Source organism: Pundamilia nyererei, unplaced genomic scaffold (genome assembly GCF_000239375.1).
Source record: "Pundamilia nyererei isolate P.nyererei 1_Seehausen unplaced genomic scaffold, PunNye1.0 scaffold00022, whole genome shotgun sequence".
In the NCBI taxonomy this organism is placed as follows: Eukaryota; Metazoa; Chordata; class Actinopteri; order Cichliformes; family Cichlidae; genus Pundamilia; species Pundamilia nyererei.
Genome location: NW_005187423.1, coordinates 3254993 through 3272371, shown reverse-complemented (window position 1 = coordinate 3272371; position 17379 = coordinate 3254993). Strand labels below are relative to the sequence as shown.

At 43.2% G+C, this 17379-nt stretch overlaps 1 protein-coding gene across 3 annotated transcripts in view; it reads left to right on the top strand.

Moving 5' to 3' along the window:
- The window catches only part of znf827 (zinc finger protein 827), a 73237-nt gene that overhangs the window by 28845 nt on the left and 27013 nt on the right, over window positions 1-17379 (top strand). For all 3 annotated transcript variants that reach the window (XM_013909284.1, XM_005726949.1, XM_005726948.2), the window contains exons 3-5: window positions 191-363; window positions 588-1083; window positions 8526-8804. In XM_013909284.1, the coding sequence (XP_013764738.1) occupies window positions 191-363; window positions 588-1083; window positions 8526-8804 (948 nt within the window). The remainder of the gene's footprint in view (window positions 1-190; window positions 364-587; window positions 1084-8525; window positions 8805-17379) is intronic.

The following is a 17379-nucleotide window of genomic DNA, read 5'->3' as shown; positions in this document are numbered from 1 at the left end:
GCAGGGCTAACACACAGAGACAGACAACCATTCGCACTCACAATACTCACTTACAGTAACTAAATGCTTCGTTTAGCTAGTGCATATTCATTCATCAAAGTCCATCAACATCTTGGGACTGGATCTTGCCTCTAAATAAAAAAATAAATAACAGAAAAATAAGAATAATAATTCTTTGGTTCCCATCAAGGCTCTCCTGAGGATGGTGGCAAACCATTCCAGTGTCCTGTGTGTGGCCTGGTCATCAAACGCAAGAGCTACTGGAAGAGACACATGGTCATCCACACAGGCTTGAAAAGCCATCAGTGTCCGCTGTGTCCCTTCCGCTGTGCTCGCAAAGACAATCTCAAGTCCCACATGAAGGTTGGATTTTATTTTTCTCCTCTCTGATCTGATCCCCTTACATGTCGTGTTTGATCACTATTTAAATGTTTCCATTTCTCTTTTGCATGATTTAATACTGTTGCGGCTCACAAAGAAATGTAGAAATAAAGCAAAAGATGTCCTAAAGCTGTCTTCCTGGCGCCATGCAGTGCTGGAGATAAGGAGGGGTTTGACGCTTAAACCTGTCCCCATTTTTTTCCCAGGTACATCAGCACCAGGACCGGGGTGAGACGTTTCAGTGCGAACTCTGTCCCTTTACCTCCTCCCGTCACTTCAGCCTGAAGCTTCACATGCGCTGCCACCAGCACTTCCCACGCACAGACGTCAAGGTGAAAGAGGAGATCACCACCGACACGGAGGGCGAGGGCTCCCTGATGGGTGACGGCAGTTCCGCAGACATGAGAGCGACGGAGGTGTCCCCGCTGCACTCGGACGCTCAGCAGCAGACTTCCCCTCCAGTCGAGGCGTCCTCCAATCACGTCCACATCAAGGAGGAGCCACAAGAGCGAGACCTGTCCGTGCTCTCCCCTTTCAGCATCTGCAGGGACCGTGCCAGCAGCAGCGCCAACTCCCTGGACCTACCCGGAGTAGGGGTCGGAGTCGGCGTCAGATCCAGCCCCAGCGCTCCGACCACAGCCTCCTTATTCAGCCCTGACATCACTACCAAAACGGCCACTGACCTGCTTATGAAGCTTTCAGGTTAGCATAGATTCATTTTTTCCTACATTAAACGAAAGCTTTTTTTTTATAGTGCAGTCTTTACAGTGCTGCATTTAGTTAACGCTGTGCAGAAACGCATAGAAAAGCAGCTCACACAGACGCAGCGGTGGTGTAACTCCTGTAATCCATAATTGCTTTGTTTATTGTGGCGCTTTCTCAGCTTGACTTTTTAAACTCGACTCACTGCAGTTGCACTTTCATCAAGAGTTTTTCAGTTCTTCCAAACTCTCTTATGAAGACATCGGCGTTGATCTCCAGCTAGATGTTGTCTCCCCTTTGCCTTAAGTTTTGTTTTGATTCTTCATTGTCACCAGAAATAACATTCGTAAGAAGTGTAAACACTTTTTTATGCTTATTGTCTCAGGTCAAGGCTGCAGAATGTCTCTGAGCTGTTTTATTTTTATTTATTTTTTATTTTAAATGGCTTATAAAAACAACGAGAACGTAAAATGTCTATTAGTTCAAACATGCGGGGAATAGAGAGTTTTAGCTTTTGACAGCAGCACGTACACCAACGCATCTCAGGCTTCTTTTTTTATTTTATTTTATGGGCATTAACATTAGAAAACATTTAAAATTCCCATTGGTGTCATTCTTTAAACGGTGAAAAGAAACGTAACAGTTCAGACTATGTGCATCTAGTCGCACTGCACAGATGGGTTTTGGCATATGTGACTGAGCTCTTTAACTTATTGAGCACAGAAAAGGTGGTGTCATAATGCCACATGTATTCAAAGTAATTTCAACTATACTAAAGGAATTCAAACCTTTTAATCATAGTATACTGTAGTGTCTTATACATCATACATACATCATCCATTCATGATTTGTTTGTGTACCATACATTGTGGTACCCACACGACAATAGTGGTTTCTGATGCAGGTTTTGGCCTAACGTGTTCTTGCCTGTGCATAGGTATTTGTTATATATACTCTGTATTGCTATTGAAAACATAATGTAGTGAACTGATACAGCATCTTAAAATATTCCAGTAACATCAGTTTAAAAAAAAAAACAAAACCCTAGCACAGATGACGCTGAGATAAACACGGGAAGGTGAGATCTGGGCTTTAAATCCATATTCAAAAGCTGACACATTTCAATGATTGATACACAGAGTTTATGCATAAGTGAGAAACTGTTGGGCCCAACACATCTAGCTCATTTACTCACATCCTCCTTCTGCCCAATTCACTGCATGGGGCTAAGACTGCTCAGAAAGCCTTTTCTGAGCTTTTCCTGTCTCTTCTGCTTTTTGTTGTTGTTGCTTATGAATTGAGGACCCTGTCGGTAATGACTCAAAACATCTAACATAAATTGCTGGTAATCGGGCAAAGCACATCCCACTGTACGCACAACCAGGGTTGGTAGCAGCAGAATGGAATATATACAGGAAATTGACTTATGTGCCACTGTGACGCTCTTAATGCTTTATCTACTAGGAGTAACCCTTGATGCTCTTTCCTGAACTGAGTGGTTTCTGTCATATTTCGGTCATGTGACTGGGTTTGTATCACCTACCCTTGGAAAAACCTGGAAATTGTCTTTATAGATGTACACAGAGGTGTCAAAACCCATCATTGCTGGTACGAGGGAGGTCATCCAGTGTGGTATTTATGGGGGAAAGGGCAGAACCTTAAATCCAATAGCATAAAACATGCAGTTCATGCAAACATGCATGTTCTTAGTTAGTCCAATTTTTGGAAATTGCAGTTATTTTTACATATCAATACCCAAGTAAAGTTTCAGTTTTAAAATCATTTATCCAGTCAAACATAAATGCAGTATGATGGGGTGGTTTTTTTTTTTGTTGTTTTTTTTTTTGTTGTTGTTGTTGTTTTTTGGTTTTTTTGGTAAAATTGACACGTGCCCGGTGGCACGTCTTTAGCTCTGTGCATCTGGGCACTGATTAACTCTGCAAAAGCAGTCAGGGACTAAATGATTTGCTCAAGGGTACCTCGTCACTAGTGGTCAAGGAATTTATTTTCCTCGCCGGCATCTTGTCAGTTGTCACGGTTGGTGACTAATTGTAGATTCCTGGCGTCTTCCTCCTGCTTTTCCTTGCACGTGTTGTTATTATTACTGACAAATTCAATTCCAAATTAGCCAAAGGGATAAACTGAATATTTACCCAAGCGGACTTAAAGATTGTCGTCTAAAATAGAAGACTTCATATTGGCTGCTCTTGATAGGAAGTTTGTCCTTTCCTTCTTTATTTTCCTAAGCCAGCTATGATACTGCACTTTCTTGAACAAACTTAACAAACACGCTGTTCCCAGCCGTACGTGGCCCGACCCATGTTTAGATGCATTTCACTGTGTTGCAGAAAATATCAAAAGATGAGCTTGGAGAAGATGGCAAGATTGATGGAAAAAGGTTGACCGGGGTTCAGCGCCAGGGTCGAGGCGACGACTGCCACTCTTCCTCTTAATACTGTGTAATTAGATTGAGATCTTGAGAGTAAGGATGGGAGGGGAAAAAAACCCTGGGAACATTAGATTAATTAAAAATTTATGCATAATTCATAATTAAAAAGGAATTCATAATTTGAAATGATTAGCGCCCTCAGCGCCATCCTGTGACCCCGCCAGGATGCACGGGGACTCGGCTCGGCTTAGTTAACTCCCGCTCGATCTTGCACGCCCCGGCTCCACATGGATGCCCCCTGGGTGCCAGTTGCGCTTCACTCCCAGACTGCACAATCAAGCCCAGGCAACTCCCAGAGGAGCCAAGATGGCTCCCTGCAATGTCAGCCCAGTGTCAAGTGGCGGACATCTTAGTCGGGGCATCATTCAAGGAGAGTGAGGCAGGATATAAAAAGACAGGACGAGAGGATGTTGAACTTGAATGCGTGATGATGGGCTTTAATGAATACCACTTCTTTGATCACAAAGTTCTCTCCCTTTGTTGGGGGGCGGAGTTAAAGAAAGGAGGGTTATGAAAGTGGAAAGAAGTGGGCTCAGATCTTTATGAGACTTACCCATGCCAAGGAGCAGCCAGGAAAGGAGAGGTGAGGAAGTTCCTCCTGGGACCTCTAGACTCTATTTCTTTTGACCTCCCTGCCAACCCAGATTGAGTGCGTACACGAGCAGCTCATCCCTCCTGCTTTTACACTGCTGTCTCGGTGCCTCGATTCCACAAGGCCCTATGGAGGCGGGGTATTAAAAAGCTGCAGAGGGAAAAATTAAAAAAAAAGAAAAATGGGGAGAAAAATGAGACAGATAAAGTGACAGCAAGCAAAGGCGGAGGGAGTAAAAGGCAAAGAGGGAGTTGCATTGAGTTCCCCAGGCATAAAAAGCCAGTGAACTCTCAGTGACCTCTGACATAATAAGCATATCTCTTTTTTGGGGGGGGGGGTGGCTGCCCTGCTTTCCGTTGAGTGTTATACTGATACCCTTTGATTTTTATCCTTGCACACTGACACAACCGTTAGCTATCCGGTGTGATCCACATTTTGATTCAGAGATGAAAGCCACAGAGGCACTTTGAAATGCACAGCCCCTACCCTGTGCCCAGTGGACCCCGAGTTAATAATGACAGCGGGCACTGCACACCCTCCGAACACCCCCTCCACTCCCACCCCGCTGCGGTGACACAGGCACAACGTGCTTGACCCTGGCTGGGTGTGAATAATTGGTGTGCGGGGGGGTTTATAGGAGGTGTTGCATCTGTCATGATGCTTCTGCAGTTGTCTTATTTATGCGTTTCCTGGGAGAGCGACTCCCATGTGGTGCTTGGGTACAGTAATGTGACGCAAAAGCAGAATTTAGACTTGTAAAACATGCCATTTGTGTGTCATCCTAGCAGGAGATCGAGGTTTTTTGTGTGTATTTATGCATATTGAAGGAAAAAAGTATGCAGGAAAGATTCTGTAAGCCATTTTTTTGGGAACGTCTCATGACAGAGTCTTTTTGATTCCCTTCTTTTAAGAATGTCTAGATTTAATCGTATGTGTCCCCTGCTTTCCAGCTCTGCATGAGCAGATACAGGCAGGTCTTTTGTGTGTGACCTCTGGTCCATACATCCCCACTGCAGCCATCAGTATCACTGTCCGGTGTCTAGCACACTGTCAGCTTTTGTTGGGTTCTCAACCTGCCCCATGTAGCCCTGTGCTTTTTTTTTTCTTCCTCCTCTTCTCTGAAGAAGAAGAAAAAAAAAACAGCAGCCAATTGTCAGAGGGGGAGCAGGCCGGCGTGACAGAGGTGGAAAGCTAATGAAGTTATTTGACGGCAGCCCTGGCCACGGAGCTAGAGGTGAGGTGGAGTGGACAAGCGCCTGGCAGTGAGACAGATGAGGCGCAAGAGAGAAGCGTAGCGAGGGGGAGAGAAACGGGCAGGAGAACGGCGATGGAAGTAGCGTTGGTGGCAGGTGTCAGAAGGGTGTGATAACACGGAGACAAACTGATAGCATCGTCAAACCTGAACTAGAACCAGCGCAGGGAGCTGACACTGGACATTGGTGCGCGCATGCACAGACACACACACAGTCACGAAACTCACATAAGCGAAGCCCAGTCACCCAGAGATGCCCATCTCCTCCGCGAATCTGTGCTCACTTCACAGAATGATCTGCCAGGGACTGGATGCTCATGATGCTATTGTGATTGTGAATTTTGACAGACAAAAGGCCAAAAGTGTAAGCTTGGTGGTGTTGTTGGCTGAATAGTTCCTGTCGGTGCTCTGCGCTGCCTTTTTTTTTTGTTCTTGAGCCATCAGCTCAGAGGAGTAAAAAACAAAAAACTTGCCTACTGGATTAGGCTACTAAATTATTCATTGGGATCTGTAACATAGATTCTGAGTGGAAATGCGCTCTATTTATAGCAATCCAAAAGGTCACAGGAGTGGTGTGACTTTGTGTGTGAGTGCACGTCCTGGAGTTGTTTTTGTTCTCATGAGGCCGCCGAGGAGAAGGATTCGAGAATCCGAGCTTGCGTTTAGTATTTAGTTGTCAGTGGTTTAAGCGCAGCGACTGCCCGGGGTTTGAACGCAGCATGACGAAGCAAACGGCAACACAAAGTATGGTTAAATGTGAGTTTTTGTTTTTTGTTTAATCTGTGTTTGTAAGGCGCTGACCAAGTGCGCTGTCCCTGTCTGATCCGACATGGCCCAACACGCTTCTAATTAGAGGACGTCCTTCCAGGTGCTGACCAGGTTATACTTAGCCTGCCCGCTGACATCTGACAGCATGACATTTCCAGCTGGTGCCATGTGCGACCCTGCGCCACTGCCCCCCTGAACTTGAAGGTCATCGCCCCACCCCCATGTCCCCCCACCCTCCCCTCCCTGCTGCTGCTCACCCTGTTCCTTCTCAGCCTCTTGAACTGCAAGCCCAGCCCTGCCATTGTGTGGCACTGTGGCATCACAACATCACATGGGTGGTCAGAACGCCAGCACCTGTCCCCTTTCCCTGCCCTGTATCCCCTGTCCCTGAGCCCTCTATCCCTCCGGCATAGATCATCATTAATCAGAGGGGCCGGGGCCAGCGCAGATTGATGATGTGGGCAGGGGGCGGCAGGCCTGTGGCGGTTAGAGATGTTAGGTGAGACGATCGGGTGAGGAGCGGAGCAGATCTCTGCTGGGGCCAGAGGAGACTGGACAGCAGTCTGCCCAAGAGTGATAGCCTCTCTTATAGCCATGCTCTGTGTGTGTTTGTGTGTGTGTTGCAGATTGAGTGTCCATGCTAGGATGTACAAGCTGTTTCAAACTGTACAAGTGTCAGGGGTTGTGCCAGTAGATGTGAAGATGTGTTTGTCGCTGCACCACTTGACATTAGCACAGTCAAACAGTATTAGCATTCAAATGGAAAAATGGAAAGCCAAATTTGGTGTGGCTAATTATGAAGTTGAACTAGTGATACCTGCATAGCTCCTTAGCAGGTACTCAACCGTGGTGTCTGCTGGAGCGCTCGCAAATTGATTTATTGCAGATTGCAGTGATGTCCTTCTACAAATGAGTCATGTTGCTATGGGGTAAAAATGACATTATATACCATCTTTATTTTTGTAACTTCTGTCATGTTTGGTTATCATAGCAACGAAGCTGCTTCTTGACTCGCATATGAATTTGCCCCACATCACAATGCCACTATTGCAGATAGTGCTCACAAGTCACATGGGCTGATCTCTTTAGATTTTGAATAAACAAGATCAAAGAGCATGTAAACTCGGCTTTTTCACTTCATGCAACAGCGGGGGATTTTGATCCTTTAATACGTCCAATTAAGTCCAGAAGGCTTTGTAAGTTTTCAAGTTATTGTGTCCTCATAAATCAAACTAATATTGTGCAGTGCATTTTTGAATCATTTGACATAGTTAAAAAAAAGAAGAAGAACAAAACTATATTTGGAAATGAAAATGGCTCTAGTGACATAAAAAGGTTCAGTGAGGGATCTAGAGGAAGTGGTTTTTAATTTTGTGGCCAAACAGTGTGACTTAAATTTAAGTAACTGAAGTTTTGTGACATTGCACAATAATCTATTTGTTAAAAAAGTCCTCAGTACTCGCGTTCTTTCTGAAAAATGGTATAGTGCACCTGCACTTAATTGGTAGACAGTGGTATCCTTTAACCTTCTGTTCCCACAGCCCTGTATTAAACAGACGTGACGTGTCTTTCCACTAACAGTATGGTATATTTTAGGCAATATTTTTAGCTCTTCTTTTTTGTGTGTGTTAAAGCAGTTTTTATTTCAACCATTTTTCTGAGCCATAACCTGTAAAAACCTTCGCTTTAGCACAGGGAGTAGTGGAATGTGCTCAGAGACACAAAGAGAGGCGCTTGCCCTGCTGTTCTTTTCTTGGCGGCTATCGGAAGTTGCTCCATGTCTAATTATTAATTATTCATCTAAGGCGGATTAGATGTGGCCCAGTTTCTCTTGAAGATGACTTTAGAGCAGAGGGATCCATGTGACAGTTCAATCCCTAACCTAGGCTACACACAGCAAAGATGGCAGATAAGACTTCGGCTGATTGCTATCAGAACTGCTGGAATTATTTCATGTCCAATTATTTCATGTCCCCTCATGAAGGGGATTCAGATGATGTCAAATGCAAAAGGAAACGAGGAATCCAGACTTAAGGTTGAGAATAATATGCACAGAAATGAATGGGTTGGGGAGAGGGAAAGGCTCTGTGAGGTAGAAAAGAAAGAGGAGGAATTCTGAATTTGTTGTGGATACCCTTAAGACGAAATGAGATCATAAGATTGCGCCCTGGGTTTTTCCCCCCATATCGCGCCAACTGTTGGCCAGTATGACCTGTGATATCCCATTGTGGAAAATGTTGTCATTCATTTGTTTTTTTTTTACATTTTCACAGTGCTGCGTAAGTGACTTCAGCTTATGAAATGCATGTCAGGTGTTTTGGTCATGGCCTTCTTTGGATAATCACTTTTCCCTCTGATCTCTTTTGTCTTCTTGACTCCAGCGGCCAATCAGAGGGAGACACTCAAATCTCCGTTCCAACTGAAGGAGGAGCCCAAAGTGGAGGAAGCACTGAGCCCGAGACCATCCTCCCAGTCCCAGAGCCAGATCCAGCCAAGCTTCCCTACAACTTTCAGCCCAGACAGGCCAACGGTGGCTGCAGCAGCCACAGATCGCCCAGGGTCGCTGAAACCAAGAGAAGGAAGCCCCATGGCTAAGAACAGCTTGCTGAGCCAGGATATCAACGTTAAGGTCGCCTCTGAGCTGCTGATTAAGCTTTCAGGTAGACTATCTGCTTATCTATAGAACTGTAGAAATGCAAAATGAGCTTTATAGCTCTCAGATCGGTCTTTGCAACAATTGGCACAGTTCTGTGCCCTTAAATCTATGCAAAACACTAACTCTGTGGTCTTCAATATATATTTTGAATTCTTGCACTGTATTTCGTGAGTTTCAACAAAGCAGTTTCTGCAAACATACATATCTAAAAGAACGGTCACCACTGCAAGTAGTTCTAGGAAAGAACAGGTCACGCACTGTTATCTTGTTATTTATTGTACCAGTTGGCTGTTTATGTTCCAGATCAGCTTGGGAGGTTAGACGTAGGCCAAAGGTTAAGACGCTGACTGACATAAAACCCAAGCTAAAACTGAGGAGAGTATTACGGACCTGCAGGGGGATAATTGTCTTCGTTTTTTTGAAGCTTCTGTTTCACTTTTATTTTGTCTAGTGTCTTCTGCTCTGATGTCCCCCAAAACAAGGCCAGCAAATGGCAAATTATATAATATTATATAACCTTGCTTGCATTGTTGAACTTAAACTCAACCCTGACTTGCTCCTTGTTCCATGTCAGGCAGTTTAAGAGCAAGAGTTTTGACATGAACCACGTCTCAACCTGTGCGGACCGCTCTGACATCATGTATTGCAGCGTGATTTAGCCTTTGCCTCTTCTGGTTCCCTGCCCAAGGAAGCAGAAGATGCAAACCTGATTCCTTCTTTCGGAGTGTGTGCGCTGCTGCTTCTGCGCTTAGCATTACATAAATGCAATCATTGTTTTCAACGTACTATACGGTTTGTATCACGGGCTAAATAAAGTGTTAGAGCAGGTGCTTTTTTTAAACCTGCATCAGAATCTCTACTGAATGCCAGGTCCGGTTCAAGTGTGTTATGGACAGGTGTTTGTCCACTGTGGGCTGCTGGAGTGCGTCTCTCAGGCAGTCAGGAATGAAACAGGCTGAAGTATGCACCGACACAGCTAGCTTTTCCAACTACATATGAGCAGAGTGATTCTTTCCTTATTGATTGCTTAATTGCAGTGCTCACATTATGTGTACAGTGCAATTGTTTTTCCTTTACAAGTATAAGAGGAAGACAGGCGGTGCAATCATAAAACGTACAGTGTGGCACACTCGTGCAAGTATGCATCCACACAAAGAAAACAAATGGCTGTCTGACGGTGGCGCAGTGGGGTGTTGCTCCATCCGTGGCTCTTCATCCTGTGCCAGTACGTGCACGCTTGACAGACACCCTCACTCACACACACCGGTTGCCATTGTTCTCTCTGGGTCGACTGGTGTTCACAGTGACTCATGCTGGCTGGGAGCTCTGTGATAGTACACGTGTGCTGCTCCAGTGCCTGCCCCCAGGTCACGTTTCCGTGTGTGTGCATGTCTTTGCAGAAGACAGGGATTACATGATTGGCCCGTGAGTGTAAACAGAGAAATTGAGACAATGCTTATGGGCTTTATATAATTCCTTCACTGTACTCCCTCTACCTGTGCTCTTTGTTTCATCACTGCTCTTTCCCGTCCCTGTGCTGACGTTATCCTGACAGTTTATTTGGGCTTCAAGCGGCATGACCAGCATTTATCCCCTCCCGTTACTTACACTAGCTCTGCAAGGTTGACCTAGGTTAGGGAAAGATGCTGCAGCGTTCATCCGTCCGCTGGCTCCCTCTGCCCCCTCACACAGTCCTCAGAGCGCAGTGCCGTCCATTGCCATGGCAACAGTGGGGGCGGTAGATGGAGAGGGCTGTCTAGAGTGACAGCCTTGACAAGAGTCTGGACCCTCAAATGACCCTGGGGGGTGTGGAGGAAGGGAGGAAAAAGATGGTGAGGAGGAGGAGGGGAGGGAAGCGGGTAAAGGTCATTGCCGTTACAGTCACGTGTGATTACGATCATGAGGTTCAAGGGCATCTGCACTGTAACCTTTCTCTGTCCCTCGTTAAAGGTCAGGCCAAGTACACAATAAGCCAGTGAGGGTACTCGGAATAAGGAAAACGCATCGGTATTTTAGGTTAAAACATCCTTGTCTGTCTGTTAAAGTGTTTATTTCCACATACTTGTATGTCAGTACAGCAAATGGACACAGCCTAATTAAATTTCATCTGCTCGGCTTTCCTCGACCATGGCATTGGACAGTCAGAGCAAGTAGGGTTGTCATCATTACTGCCCATTGTGCTGTAACATAAGTTGCATCATCCCTTTAACTAGGTCACATCTTCTCTTCGCGCTCTCTCTCCCTCTTCCTCTCTCATCCTTATCAAACATTTGTTGGTCGTATATAGTCGCCTTGCTAGTGCTACCTCCCCCACATCTGTTTAAAAACCAGGCTGCTGGTGTCTGGGGGCTAATTACGCCAGGCTAAATAGTCCCTGGCGCCAGCGGCTAACGTGTCCTAGCAGATGGGCACTGGTGTTGCAGGGCAAGGGGAACATGGCGTCACAGGACGGGAGGGGGAGAAAAGGGGGGGCGATGTAGGGCCCTAGGTGGTGCCCTGGCAGACTGGCATCGTGTGGGTAACAGCCGTGCCTCCCACTCACCATCCAGCCACCCTCACCATAGGTGTGAAATCACACTGTACTCACTTAACTCATTTTTTTTTCTTCTTAGGAACAGGCCTTGCATCTCCGAGGACATTTTACGGGCCCTCTCCCCTCTCTAGTGCTCGTTACTTTGCTAATAAAAGTTGCATTAAGCAATTTTGACCACTAAGGAGCAGAAAGATTTAGAGCGAGCAGTTGACAGCAACACCCTTTTAACATATGAGGTTAGTTTTATTGTTGTTGTTATAGAAAGCCAGACTGTATGCACTCACTCTGCAGGAAAAGGGACAAATGCATCACACTGGAGCCTGTTCCGATGTCCATTCAATTTTAGCTATTAATATTTGCTGGCAATTCCCCTGGTTTGGTGGTCCACCTCTTTGATAGAGGGGTCGCTGTGATTTTAAAAGCTGTAAGGTTGGGCTTTTTCATCTGTGTAGCAGTATCAATTAACTGAATGTTAAATAATAAAAAAAGAAGCCTTTTCAGCTTTTTTCCAGTAGTAGCGGCAGATCTTGTAGCACTGGCCAAATCTAATTCATTGATAATTAACAGTCAGCTTCACCTGGCTTCCTAATTAATGGACTTGACACGATTATCTCAAATGCAGCAGCTACAATAACATGATAATGTTTAACCACAAATGTGGAACTTAAAGAAGGTTGTGGATTTGTTTACCTGGAAGAAATCATTTTTCAGTGATAAAATATTTCAACTATGGTTTTGTGGAAACGAACAAACAGTTCATTAATTTATTTATTTTTAATCCAATGAAAATCTCATTTTGACAAGCAAGCTTTTTATCCTCTTTGATTACATACATGGATACAGCTCACAAGGGACTTTTTCCATTTTTCCTCTTTAACTAAAATGTCAACAGATGTTTTTTTCTGCAGAATTTCTTCACTGGTGATGTGTTTCAGGATTTTTGTCCATGTACTACACATCTGGGCTTTCATTCAGTTCTTTCACAACCCTCCTTTTGTTGGTAGTTTTTCTGTTGTGGAGATTAGGATTATTATTCTGTTAAAAGAAACAGATGCCTCACAGGTCATCGACTGGCAGTTTCATTAAACAGTCCAGCATGCTGACCTTTGAGTCAGAGTTTGGAAAGTTTGAGTGTATGCTCTTCTTTTTAACGGCCAGCCTCAGATATGGAGACTCTGGTTTACTTATCTTCCTCTAGATCATCCCGCTTCTCTTCTGGTTAGAATCAGTTTGGTTGGTTATGTGAAAAATGTAATACACACCATGGACAATCTTTCTTTTTTGGCAGTTTCCTACATGGGCTGATCTGCTGTGGGGGTTTTTCTTACAAGACTTTTTGGACCTTTCTAAACTATAATTGTACCCACAGAGATATTGAAATAGCTGAATGTATGGATTCTTTTTTTCTCCTTTTTTTTAGCACATCAATATTTAGGGAAACAAATTGTTCATTCATACATTTTCTTAGACCAGGGGCGGGCAATTCATTTTCGTAAGAGACCACTTGAGAAACTGTTGTGGAAGACAACATTAAGCTGAACTCAGTTGTGCTCAATATTAATTTATATTAAGGTATCTTCTTATAAGCTGCTACTGTTACTGTAAAAGTAGATGTTACACTTTGTAATGAGAATGTGAAATGGGCGTACTAAAAATGCCAACATTGTTTCACTATTTATTCAACATTCCCAAAAACTGTTTTGAATAAAATGCGTATTTTCTTTCAATGACTCTATGCTATTGCTATTTTGCTTGTAGTTTTAAGTGGGAAATCTAGTCTGTTTTAGGCTTAAACTATTTAAAATTTGGTTCATTGTATGAGTAGAAAAGCAAGGGGCAGTCACAACAACAAGTGCAACGTCTGCCTTCCTTTCAGAGAGCTCTATTACTTTTCTTCTCATAAAACTCTCAAATTTCTGCTCTCAGGTCCCATATTTATCTTTAATGGCACCTCGATGAGCTACCTGACAGCTGTGTGGTAGCCTGTGTCACCATGTTCAGTCTCATCCTAGTTCAAAAGTAAAGCAAACTGTCTGTGATTTGGTGTTCTTGCTCTGATTAAGTAAACTAATTTAGTAATCAATTTCCATGTGGTTAATTCTTAGCAGTTGCTTACACCTTTCAGGTGATATTTCAGTCACTTTATCTTGTATCAGTTTCTAAAGTCCAACATTTTTCCCTGTCAGATTTGGACCTCCATCCGTTGTAACACCATCCAGTTTGTCCTATTTCAGCATGAGCCTATCCAAGCATGTACTTGTCATGTTTAGTCTCATGAGATGATTCAGACACGGCAATCTGCTCTCCACAAACAAAGTACACGCTTTCACCTCATACTTCAGTCAATAAATAATTACAAGTCCAAGTCTTGTTAAAAAATATAGGTTGTGCATTAATCTTTTTATTTTGTCTTAGGGTTTGTTTTTTTTCTCCATTTTTCCAGCGCATTTAGAGAGAATCTGCATTTTCATGCAGACATGCTAATTTAAGTTAGAAATAGCAGTCCTTCAAAATAAGAGCAACAATGTTGTCTTATGATTTCCCAGAAAATCATAAAAAGAAACTCTCAATAAATACAGTAAACCATTTTATTGGTGACTGAAATGTGACAAAGGCTACGATACAAGTATTTACATTTGTGTCATAATTTGCCATTGACTTGGGTCCAATATGGCCCACATACAGTGCCACTGTCTGCCACCCCCAAAAGCCTGAGTGTTTACAGGGCGAGAGCCTGGGTACAGCCTGGGAATTCTTTTAACTATCAATGTTATCCTGTTAAAGGGATCATTAGAAAATAAAGCATCCTCTACACCTACATACATTAAAAAAATAAAACCACACACAACAAAAAGACCGTCATTTGTTTATTTACTTACATGTCTGATCAGTATAATATTCATTTTGTTATAATGCATATTAGATACAAACATAAATACCTTTTATTTAAAAAGATGAGGTAATTTGAATGAATCCCAGCTTTGGTTTGGATGTAAAGAATGTTAAATATTTAAAACCTTTCCTCTTTCTAGCAAATAAGTAAATGCGATTGTAATTTTTCTCGTCACTTGCACGTAAAAGAATTCACTGTTTACTCAATATAACCTATCACAGCGTAATGCCTAAGCACCTCATTCTAATTCAAAACACTGGCATTACTGTACGGTATTACTTTATATTAAGCTCTACACTGTTCTGGCAGTGTCCTCACTGTGCCTCCTCAGTGTGGCCGCTCGCTGACCTCTCCTACTCCCGCCTTCCTACTTCCATATTCTGTCTCACTGGCTCCTCATCACTGCCTATAAGTTCTATTTACAGAAATGCAGAGTTGATTCCTTTTGCCCCTTGCTGGATGTGTTTGCTTCCTGAGTGCCTGGTAATATATGCAGCAGTGATTGACAAAATTACAGAGGAAATCACTTGGCACCTTTTGTCCTGACCTTTGTATGATAAGGCTTTAGTATCCTTACCTCAGCTCTGGCTTGTGTCCAATGTTTTTGTTTAGGAGTACTTCGCAAAGGCCCTATCTGGCTACTTATGGGCTGTATATCAAGCACGCTGCTCCAGAGTCAGATGTAGCTGCAGTATGCAACCGTTGGAAGCCTGAACTACTGCACACTGGCTGGTCGAGGATCAATTGTAGCAGCAGCTGTCTGTGAAGTCTGCAGGCAAGGCTGCTGTGGCTCCCACATGACATGCAGTCTCTACACTGCAGCCTTTGAAGCGCCTGAACTCTTCACCCCTGTCTGAGCAGGTCGGCTGGAGAGCAGCAGAATAGAGAGATTGAGAGAGCGAGGGATGGGGGCAGGGATGGAGAGAGATGTGGAATAACAGAGCAGGGAGAAGTGTAGACTTGGGTAACGGGAGGGGGAGAGGTGGAGAGGTTGTCATTTAGGCTCTAGCTATTCTTCATCCTTCTGTCCTTTTCCAGCTCTTCTTTCTCACTTTGCTTTTTTTTTTTTTTACCCTGTTACCCTCGGGTGCTTCTTTTTTCTTCTTCTATTCTAGCACTGTTTGACATTTTTCCCTATCGTTACCCATCCTCTTTACCTCTCTATCTCCCTCACTGCCTGTCACTCCAAGTTTTTATTCCTATGCTTTCATTGCACCAAAGTAGTGCAGTAAATTGACTGTGCATGTATTAAATCACTGGACTGTGTGAGTGTTTTAATCCAAGTGTAATTGTGCAACCTGTGCACTGTGTATCCTCAGCAAAACAGGCTCCCAGGTCCACACAGATTCAAGTTGACACCTGAGGCCAAAGGTGATCACTAAAAACAGAACATCACACAAATCCCAATCACTTCCAGTCTGACTCAAACACTGAGTGGAGATGTGGAAGAGAGAATGAGAATATAACATGTTTGTAGTAATGGGGCATACATTCAGAGTTGCACAGAATGGCTGCTCTTACACTTCTTATATGATCTAATCAAAGCACATTTTTATCGCTCAACTTCATTGCAGCTTCATTTCTCTGGTAAAACAGAGACACAAAGACGTGAAGTACTGAAACTAAACCCAAATTAAACTAAAAGGCCACTTCTTATTTTAAAAAGATTCGGAACGACAATGATATGTGCAAGTCTGTGAAATTGTTTCATCTGCTCTTAAGAACTGAAAAAAGATCTTGAGCCTTCAGAAAATGGCAAATAGACACAACCTTTGTGTCTGTTATTTTGACATATATCAAGAGGAAGTGGACACTTAAAGTACTGTGCAAACGTCTCAAATCAGTCATTGGATTTCTTTTGAGTTGCAAATTCCTTGCAAAAATGTGTAAAAACATGTACGAATTAGGTGCAGTAAATTATTGAAACATGTGCAAACAAAAAATGAAAATACAGCGTGGTATTAGCAAAGACAAAAAAATAATTTGTACAATTCTCTCGAGCTTGAAGTGAATCTTTTGGACGTTGGCTGCCTTTTATTCTGTTCTGTCTCGATGATCCTACACTGCTTCAATAAGGTTGAGGTTCAGGCTCTGGAGAAGCCGATCCATGAGTGATGGCGTTCCACTGTGTGGTTTTGTTGTTGTTTTTTCTCTATCCAGGTATGCTTTTACTACACTTGCAGTGTGTTTGGGATCGTTGCCATGCTAAAAATTAAGCCGTTGACAATTAGATCCATGTTTCAGGTCCTGTGTCAGTCTTCTGATTCCTAAAAGACATGGCGTTTAACTGCTGTTCCATCTGCGGTACATAGTTTTTAAAATTTTTTTAGGTGTGCACTTGTCCTCCACTTGTCCATTTTCATTTTTAATGACACACTCGCACTATGCAGAGAAATATCAAGTTTTTGCCAGTAGGTTTTTGTGAGTCACATTGTTGGTGCAAAACTTCTATTTAATGTCTGTCAAACTGTGTTATCTTTACCATTTTTTCAGAGATTCATCTAAACAAACTGGAACAGATTATTTATTTTTCAAACAAGCTGCTAGTAGCAACGATCCAACTTGAAATTAATTCTTTCCTAAGCTTCCTAAGAAACAAACTTAAAAAGATTTCTCTGAAAATGGTCATTACAAGGACTGGATTAAAAAATGAGTGAAGAAGCAGCGAGAGTCCAAAGAAATCCCAGATAACTAATGCTGAAGACCACTTAAAAAAAATGCAAGAAAGTTTGGCTCCTTGAGCAAAATATAAAGAAATGAGGTGTGGCTCGAGACTTTTGTACAGTACTGTATTAATTAATGAAATGCTTCCATGGAAACCATCAGGAAAGTGGAGGAAGCTCTAAGAAATTAGCCACAGAAAGTTTTAAAAATAGAATATTAATGGAAATGGAAATATCCCAGATGTGACAAACTCCTTTTACTATTTTTGTGTAGTCTGGTTCCCATCTTGAAATAGTGGTGCTGGAGCAACAGTGACACTAAAGAAAAGCTATGATATTTATTGAGAAAGGGCACAGTCTCTTTTGTGCGTACCATGCACACTGAGACATTTTTCCAGACCTGATTCTGTGGCCTAATGGCAGCTGGAGGCTTCTGCACTAGAGGGGAGCGAGCACACACACACACACACACACACACACACACACACAC